This window comes from Gorilla gorilla, chromosome 20 (genome assembly GCF_029281585.2).
Source record: "Gorilla gorilla gorilla isolate KB3781 chromosome 20, NHGRI_mGorGor1-v2.1_pri, whole genome shotgun sequence".
NCBI classification, from domain to species: domain Eukaryota; kingdom Metazoa; phylum Chordata; class Mammalia; order Primates; family Hominidae; genus Gorilla; species Gorilla gorilla.
The window spans coordinates 29,339,518-29,349,046 of NC_073244.2; the positions used below are offsets into that span (position 1 = coordinate 29,339,518).

Below are 9,529 nucleotides of genomic sequence, written 5' to 3' on the forward strand. Positions count from 1 at the left end.
GTGCTGGGCCTGTGATAAAACTTTGCATTGCCAGAGGGCTTCATGTAATTTCCATTAACTGTAATAATCTTCTGTGAGTCTCATACAGGTAGGAGACCAAGGACCCTACCAGTTTCCTCAAGCCTAGCTATAATAGTCAACATATCTTTTATTGGCTGGATCCAGGTATGAGAGTTATCAATGTGCCTGTGAGCTAACTTTATAAATAGGTCAACATCACACCTTTGGCTGGATCTACATATGACATTCCAGCTGTGGACTGTGTCCATGTACAAGATTCAAGACCTTACCAGAAGTCTCTGTCCATGTGTGAGGGTGACACTCATAACTTCTGGCAGGATGAGCATACAAGATGCTTCACCTATGTGCTGGGTGCAGTTATATGTCAAAATCCCACCTGTGGAAAAGAAACAAGCTAAGAGAGTCACATATTTTAAATTCTAGGCTAAAGATATGTTACAATATGCCTTGCAGGCGGGGCTCAGGAAAGAGAGTTACATCACCTGAGTGCTGTGACTGGTGATATGTCACAATGCCTTCTATGGGCATGGCTCAGGCAGGAGTTTTACATTATTTTTGTGTTGGCCCTATGATATGTAACAATCCCCCTCCATTTGCATGACCTAGAGAAAATAGAAGAGTCACAGCACCTAAATTATGACCATAGAGATCTATCATGATACCTCCTGTGGGCAGAGCCTAAGATAGAGGGTCACATCACCTGCAATCTGGGCTCAGTACAATGTTTCAATCTCCCCTGAGGCCAGAGCCCAGGCAGAAGAGGAGAGTTATATCACCTAAGTGCTTGGGCCTGTGGTATGTCACAGTTCATTTTTGGGGGGTGGCAGAATGCAGGCAAGGAGGAGTGTTACATCACCTAGGTAATGAGTTCAGAAGTATTTCACAATACCTACTGTGGGCAGGGCCCAGGCAGTACAGTCACATCATGGAGATGCTGGGCTCAGTGATATCTCACAAAGACTTTGTGGACAGGGCCCAGGCTGAAAATAAGAGTCACATGACCTAAGTGCTGGGCCCAGTGAAATTTCACAATACCCTCTGTAGGTAGGGCTTAAGCAAGAGAGTCACATCACAATCTTTTCTGAGAGCTGGGCCCAGGCAGGGAAGTAAAATCACTCAGGTGCTAGGCAAAAGTATATGTCACAATCATACCTGTGGGAAGATCTAGGGCTAAGATTCACAATTCTACACATGTCCCAGCTTCAGGTAAAAGCGTCAACACCTCCTGTGAGTTGCATCCAAGTACATGAGTCACAGTATCAATGATGAACTGGATCCATGCATGAGAGTCCCAATTCCACCTGCAGACTGTGTATTATATTGGCTTTATAATATGTCAAAATCCGCCTCCATTTGCATGACCTAGAGAAAATAGAAGAGTCACAGAGCCTTCTGTGACTGGTATCAGAGTCAAAGCCTTCTAGGTGTGTTGAATCCTGGTCTTAGAGTCACCATCCACTTGTAGACAAAATCCACGTAAAACAATTACAATCCCAACTTTCGACTGCATCCGAGTGTGAGATTCAGAAGCTCAACAGTTTTCTGTATCCATGCAGGAGGGTGACAATTTTTACTAGGCGCTGGAAGTGCATATGAGAATTAAAATCTCAGCTTGTTCTGGGTCCTCTTATGACACTCTCTGTACCACCCGAGGGCTTTACATTGTTTGGGTGAGAGTCATCATCTGCTGTGAGACATTAGTGCTGGTATAAATTCATGATCTTGCCTATTGCCCTAAGCTTAGGTATGAGAGTCAACATCTCTCCTATTGTCTGGGTCCAGGTATGAAAGTCATTGCTGTGCCTCTTAGTTGGGTTTTATGAGTCACCCTCCCACCTGTGGCTGGATCCACACATGACATTAAAAATTCCAACTGTGGACTGCATCTGTAAGTGAGTTTCAGGACTTCACAAGTGGGTTCTGTCCATGTATGTGGGGGACAATTCTTACTGTTTGCTGGGTGTGCATTTGAGAGTCACAATCTCAAATTTTGCTGAGTTATGTAATGACACTTTTTGTACAACCTGAGGGCATTATACAATATTAGTGAGTGTAGTAATCCTCTGTGACATTTATACAAGTAGAAAACCCAAAACATTACCTGTTGCCCTAAGCCTAAGTACAAGCATCAACGTATCTTCTATTGGCTGGGTTTATTGTGCAAGTGAATTGGGTTCAGAAATTTGCCACCATCCAACCGGTGGAATAGGTTCATGTGTGAGGTTCAGGACCTCACCAGTAAGCTCAGTCTACATGTGAGGGTGGCAATTCAAACTGTTGGCTAGGTGTGTATAGGAGAGTCACAATCTCACCTGTGTGCTCAGTCTTGTAATGACACTCTGTATTGCCCAAAAGCTTTATACAATATGTGTGAGTGTCATAATCTTCTGTTACCTTCCTACAAGTAAAAGACCCCTAAGCCTAGCTACCAGAGTCAACATCTCTCTTATTGGCTGGGCCCATGTTTGAAAGTCATCACCATTTCTGTGAGCTGAATCCAGAAATGAGTCACCATCCCACTTATGTCAAGATATACATATGACAGTCACAATTCCAGCTGTTGACTGCATTCACTCATGAGACTCAGGACCTCAACAGCAGTCTTTGTCCATGTGTTATAGTGACAATAGTAACTGTTGTATGGGATTGCATACAAGAATAAAAATCTCATCTGTGTTCTGGACCACATCATATTTCACAATCTTATCTGTGGGAAAGGTTAAAAAATGAGAGTAACATCACCTGAATCCTTCACCTGGAATATGCCTCAATCTCCTCTATGGGCAAGGCCCAGACTGGAGAATTGGATCACTTGCATGCAGGGTCCAGTGACATATTATAATATTTTCTCTAGGCACAGCTCAGGCAGGAGAGTCACAACATTTGGGTGCTGGGCTCAGAGATATGCCACAATCCCTTTTTTGGGCATGTCTCCTGCAACAGAGAAGAGGCACGTTATGTAGAAAATTGGTTCAGGGATTTGTCACAATGTCCCCTTTTGGTGGTGCACAGGCAGGTGAGGAGAGTCACATCACCCAGATAATGGGCCTAGCAATATATCACAATGCCCCCTGATGGAAGGGCAAAGACAAGAAAGTCACATAACCTAGGTGAGAAAACCTGACATAGGTCACAATGCATGTTATGAGTAGGGATCATGGAAAAGAGGAGAGTCATATAACCTGGAGGCTGCACTCAGATAAATGTCATAATCATCCCAGTGGGCAGGGCCTAGGCGTGACAGGAGAGTCACATCACATAAATGCTAGGCCTAGCGATATGTCATAATCCCCACTGTGTACAGGTCCCAGAATAAAGTAAAGAGTCACACCATTTACATGTTGGGACCAAAGATATGTAGCAATTACACCTGTGGGCAGGGGTCAGGCAGAAGAGCCACAGCACCTGTGCGCTGGACCCTGTGATGTTACTATTTATCTGTTGGCATGGCCCAGTCAGAAGAGGCAAATCAAACCACCTGGGTTCTGGGCCCAGTGATATGTCACAATGTCTTCCATAGGCAAAGCCCAGGTAACAGAGGAGACTCACATCAAATAGTTGATGGACCCAGAGATATTTCACAATGCCCGCTGTGAGCAAGGGCCAGGCAAGAGACTCACATCACTTTTGTGCTGGGCCACTATCTTTTGTGTGAGCAGAACATAGGAAAAAGAGAAGCATTGGCCGGGCGCGGTGGCTCATGCCTGTAATCTCATCACTTTGCGGGGCTGAGGAGGGTGGATCACCTGAGATCAGGAGTTTGAGACCAGCCTGACCAACAAGGTGAAGCCCTGTCTCTACTAAAAATACAAAATACACCAAGTGTGATGGCAGGTGCCTGTAGTCCCAGCTGCTCAGGAGGCTGAGACAGAAGAATTGCTTGAACCCAGAAGGCAGATATTGCAGTGAGCCGAGATCGTGCCACTGCACTTCAGCCTGGGTGATGGAGCAAGACTCCATCTCAAAAAAAAAAAAAAAAAAAAGAGAGAGAGAGAAGCATCACATCAGCAGAGTGCTGAGCCCAGATATGTCCCAATCCCCCTGTGAGCAGAATGCATGCAGAAGAGAGTCAACATACATGGATGATGGGCACAGAGATATTTCATAATGTCCACTGCAGGAAGGGCACAGGAAGAAGTGTAACATCACTTGAGTGTTGGACAGTGCAATATGTCAAAATAGCCAATGTGGTCAGGGCACAGGCAGAAATCACATAACCTGGGTGCAGGGCCTGACAGTGCATCACAGTGTCCTCTATGGGCAGAGCCAAGGCAGGAGAATAGGTCACATCAGCTAAGTGCTTGGCCAAGTGATACGTCATAATCCCTACTGGGGGCTGGACCGAGGCTGGGAAGTCAAATCGCTCAGATTCTGGGCAGAAGCATACATCAGAATCACACCAGCAGGAAGGTCCTTAAATGAAATTAACAATCCCACACATGTCCCAGTTTCAGGTATAAGAGTCAACACCTTCTGTAGGTTTGGTTTAAGTACCTGAGTCACAGTTTCATCAATGGACGGGATTTGTACACAAAAGACCCAATCCCTCCTGAAGACTGTGTCCCCTTATTGAAGCCACAGCCTCACAGCCGTGAGGAATCTTGGTCTGAGAGTAACCAACCCACTTATGGATCAGATCCACATATAAGAGTTAATTATTCAACTTCCCATTGCCTCTGGTTGGGAGATTCAGAGCCTCAACAGCGGGCTGTGCTCATGTGAAAGGATGACAATATTTGCTATTGGCTACCTGTGCATAAGAGTGTCACAATATTACCTGTGTGCCGGGTGCTGTAAGGACACTTTCTCTACCATTCAAGGGCTGTATATGCTATGCATGAGAGTTAGAATTTGCTCTGAGACCTCCATGCTAGTATGAACCCATGATTGTCACCCGTGGCCCTAAGCTCATGTATGAGACTCAACATCTCTTTAATTGACTTGGTCCAGATAGGAGATTCCTCAACTGCCTATGAGATGGCTTTAGAAATGAGTCGCCATCTCAATTGTGGTTGGATGTTTACATATGACAGTCACAATTCCAACTGTAAACTGCGTCCGTGTATGAAGTTCAAGACCTCACCAGTAAATCGTGTCCTTGCATGAATGCAATAATCCTAATAATTGGTGGGGTGTACACACAAGATAAACAATCTCACCTGTGTGTTGGGCACTGTGAAGACACTCTCTGTATCACCTGAGGGCTTTATACAGTATGTGAGGGAGTGGAAATTCTCTATGACCTTTCTACAAAAAGGAGACTCAGGATCTTACCCATTTCTCTAAGCTTAGCTACAAGAGACAGTATCTCTTCCGGTGACTGTTATGAGAGTTATTATTGCACCTGTTAGCCAGGCCAAGATGTATGTTGCAATCCCATTTGTCAGTAGAGAGTGAGCAGGATGATCACATCACATGAGTGCTGGGAAAGGGTTATGTCACAGTCATTTTTGAGGCCAGGGACCACGGATAAAAGAAATATCACCTTAGTGCTAGGCCAAGGGCTATGTTCCACTGTTTACTGTGGGCAAGGTGTAGGCAAAACAAACTCATCACCTTGTTGCTGGGCCCAGTGATATGTCACAATTTTCCCTGAGGGCAAAGTGGAGGCTAAAAACAAGGGTCATATCTCTTAGGTCATGATGCAGAGATACATCACAAGGCCTCCCATGGGCAGGCCACAGGTAGAAATCGCCAATTTCCTAGGTGTTGGAGCCTGTGATGTGTCAAAATACACAATGTATGCAGGGCCCAGGCAGGAGAGAAGAGTCACATAACTTAGGTACTGAGCCTAGCAATACATCCCAATTTCCTCTTGGACAGAGCCCAAGAGATAGAAGAGTCTTATCACACAGGTTTTGGGTCTAGCTATATGTCAAAATATTCCCTGAAGGGAGAGATCAGGGAGGAGTGTAACCTCACCTAGGTGAGAAGCCCAGAGATGTTGCTGATTCTGTGTAAGGCTCAGGAATAAGAGAAGAGTCAGGTAACCTAGAAACTAGGCTAGATTATATGTTGCAATTACCCAAGTGGGAGGGTTCTCATGAGAAGAGAGTCACAACATGTAGCTGCTGAGCTAAACGATGCATCACAATTCCCACTGTGTATTGGTCCCAGAAAGAAGAGGAGAGTCCCATCATCTAGGTGATGGGCCCAGAAATCTGGCATACGCATCCTGTGGGCAAGCAACAGGCAAAAGTATCTCAGCATGTTTGTAGTAGGCCCAGTATTAAGTTACTCTCCCTTGTATGGGCATGATCCAGGCAGAAGAAGTCACATCACCTAGGTGCTGGGCCCAGAGATATATCACAATCTCTTTTGTGGGAAAAGACAAGGTAAAAGAAGAGACTCACATCAAATAGTTGATGGGTCTAGAGATATGTTACAATCTTTCTGTGGGCAGAGTCTAGGCAGGAGACTCAGTCACTGTGGTCCTGGGCACAGCACTATGTGAAAATGCTTTATTTTGGAAGAGCCAAGGCAGAAGAATATCACCTGTCTGTTAGCCCAGCGACATGTCACAATATCTCCTGCAAACTGAACCTTGAAAGAAGATTAGAGTAATGTCAGCTAGGTGCTGGTCCCAATTATTTGTCAAAATCCTTCTTTTGAGCAGAAACTGGTAGAAGAGGATTATCAAAACACAAAGTTGATTGGTGCATAGATATGTCACAAAAATCCTTGTAGGCAGGACCAGGCAGGAGAGTTACATCACCTGGGTATTGGACCCAGCAGCATGTCAAAATTGCCCATATGGGCAGGGCACAGGCAGAGGACTCACATAACCTGAATGTGGTGCCAAGTGATATGTGACAGTGCCCCCTGTGGGCAGCATGAAGGCAGAAGAGACTCACATCACCTGGATGCAAGGCCAAGCAATATGTCACAATGTTCCCTTTTGGCAACGCTAAGGCAGGAGTATGCAGCTGCATCACCTAATTGTTGGTTTTGGTGAAATTTTATAATTTCAGCTGTGGGCTGGGCCCAGGGAGTAGAGTTAAATCACTCAGGTGATGGGCAGAATCTATGTCACAATCATATCTGCAGGAATATCCAGGTATGTGATTAACAATCCCATATATGTCTAGGTTCTAGGTGTAAGATTCAATAGCCGGCCAGGCACAGTGGCTCACGCCTGTAATCCCAGCACTTTGGGAGGCCAAGGCAGACAGATCACTTGAGGTCAAGATTTTGACCTCAGATGGCCAATGAGGTGAAACTCTGTCTCTACTAAAAATACAAAAATTAGCCAGGTGTGGTGCCAGGTGTCTGTAATCCCAGCTACTCTACTCAGGAGGCTGAGGCAGGAGAATTGCTTGAATCCAGGGGGTGGAGGTTGCAGTGAGCCAAGATCTGCCACTGCACTCCAGCCTGGGGAAAAAGAGTCAGGCTCCATCTAAAAAAAAAAAAAAAATTCAGCAGCTCATGTATGTTGGACCTAAGTAAAGGAGTCACAATCTAAGTGGTAGAATAATCTGTCCATGAGACCCTTAATCCCTCCTGTGACCTGCTTCTCCTTAGTGAAGTCACAGCCTCAGACTTGTGTTGAATCTGAGACTCACCATCCCACCTGTGAATGGGATCCAGGTATGATAGTCAATTTTCTAACTTTTGACTGCCTTCGAGTCTGAGATTCAGAAGCTCAATCACTGGCTGTTTCATGAGAGAGAATGACAGTCTTTACTGTTGACTGGGTGTGCATATGAGTGGCACAGTCTCACCTGTGTGCTGGGCTCTGTTGGAACACATGCTGCACCGCCTGAGGGCTTTATGCAGTGTGCATAAAAGTCACAGTCTGCTCTGAGACCTTTCTGCTTTTATAGACCCATGGCCATACCTGTGACCCTAAGTTCAGGTGTGAGCATAGTTGGCAGGGTTCAAATTAGAGAGTCCTCACTCTCTAGTCAGCAGGGTCTAGACTGGAGAGTCGTCACCCGCCTGCGCACTGGATTTATTAAAGAGTCACCACCTTAATTGTTGCCAGATGTTAATATATGACAGTAACAATTCCAACTTTGAACCGTATCCATCTGTAAGATTCAGGACCTCAACAGTTGGCTGTTGCCATGTGTGAGGGTGACAATCATAACAGTTGGCAGTTTGTGCATTGTAGAAACAATCTCACCTGTGTGCTAAGCCCTGTGAAGACACTCTTTGTGGCACCCAAAAGTTTATAGAACACACTAAAGATTGGTAATTCATTATGACATTCATACAAAGAGAAGGCCCAGGGTCTTGTTTCCTAATCTACACTACAAGAGACACTATCTCCCCTATTGGCTGATTCCAGGTATCATCATAGCACCTATGAGTTGGGCCAGGATATTTGTCACAATCTCACCTGTAAGTAGAAAATGAGCAGAAGAGTCACATCACCTGGATGCTGTATGAGGGATGTCACAATATTTTCTGGAAGCAGGGCACAGGCAGAAGAGTCACATAACCTGGTGGCTGAGCCCAGTGATGTTTCACAATGCTCCCTGTGGGAAAAGACCTGCCAGAAAAGACACATCACCTGGTTACTGGGCAGAGCGATATGTCACGATCTTCTCTATGTGCAGGCTGCAGGCAGAAAAAGAGTCACATCACTTAGGCGATAGATGCAGACATATGTCACAAGGCTGCCTATGGGCAGGGCTTATTCAGTAGCCTCTGATCCAATCCTGTAGGTGTTGGGTCCAGCGACATGTCACAATACCAAAAATATGCATGGCTCAGCAAAAGAAAAGATTTACATCATCTAGGTGCTGGATCCAGTGATATGTCACAATCTCCTTTTTTGGCATAGCTCAGGAAGAAGTAGAGAGTCACATCACCAAGGTGTTGGACCAAGCCATATGTCACAATACACAATAAATGCAGGGCTCATGAAAAGAGGAGAGTCAAATCTCTTAGGTGTGGAACAGTGGTACATCACAATTTCTCCTTTGTCAGAGCCACATCACCTAGGTGGCTGGCCCAGTAATATGTCACAATTCCCTTGAGAGGCGAGCCCAGGCAGGAGAGTCACATCATTTCGGTGAGAACCCCACAGATGTGTCACTATTTTCCCTGTGAATAGGGCTCAGGAAGAAAATGACAGTCACATCATTTAAATGATGGGCCCAGAGATAGATTACAATGGCTCCTGGGTACAAAAACCAGGCAGAAGAATTACATCACCTGTGTGCTGGGCCCAGTGATAAGTCACTTTCCCTTGTGTGGGCATGGCTTCAGCAGGAGAGAAGAGTCACATTACCAAGGTTCTGGTTCCAGAGATATGTCACAATCTCTCCTATTGACAAAGCATGGGTAGGAGAGGAGAGTCAAATGAAGCAGTTGATGGGCCCAGAGATATGTCACAATGCCCCCCCCCACCCCCCGTAGGCAGAGTACAAGCAGGTACCTCCCAATTCTTTAGATGTTGTGGCCAGGGGCATGTCACAATACTTAAAAAATGCAGGACACAGGCAATAAAACAAAGTCACATCACCCAGGTGCTAGGTTCAGCGATATGTCACAATCCCTA

At 45.5% G+C, this 9,529-nt stretch overlaps 1 protein-coding gene across 1 annotated transcript in view; it reads right to left on the bottom strand.

Moving 5' to 3' along the window:
- Window positions 1-9,277, bottom strand: part of LOC101153126 (zinc finger protein 728) — a 53,864-nt gene extending 44,587 nt beyond the window's left edge. Inside the window, exons 1-6 of the mRNA XM_063701179.1 lie at window positions 9,184-9,277; window positions 8,363-8,515; window positions 2,764-2,955; window positions 1,174-1,383; window positions 504-623; window positions 291-397 (exon numbers count right to left, since the gene is read on the bottom strand). Of these exons, the coding sequence (XP_063557249.1) occupies window positions 291-397; window positions 504-549 (153 nt within the window). The 5' untranslated portion in view covers window positions 550-623; window positions 1,174-1,383; window positions 2,764-2,955; window positions 8,363-8,515; window positions 9,184-9,277. The remainder of the gene's footprint in view (window positions 1-290; window positions 398-503; window positions 624-1,173; window positions 1,384-2,763; window positions 2,956-8,362; window positions 8,516-9,183) is intronic.
- Between the last annotated feature and the right edge of the window lie 252 nt (window positions 9,278-9,529).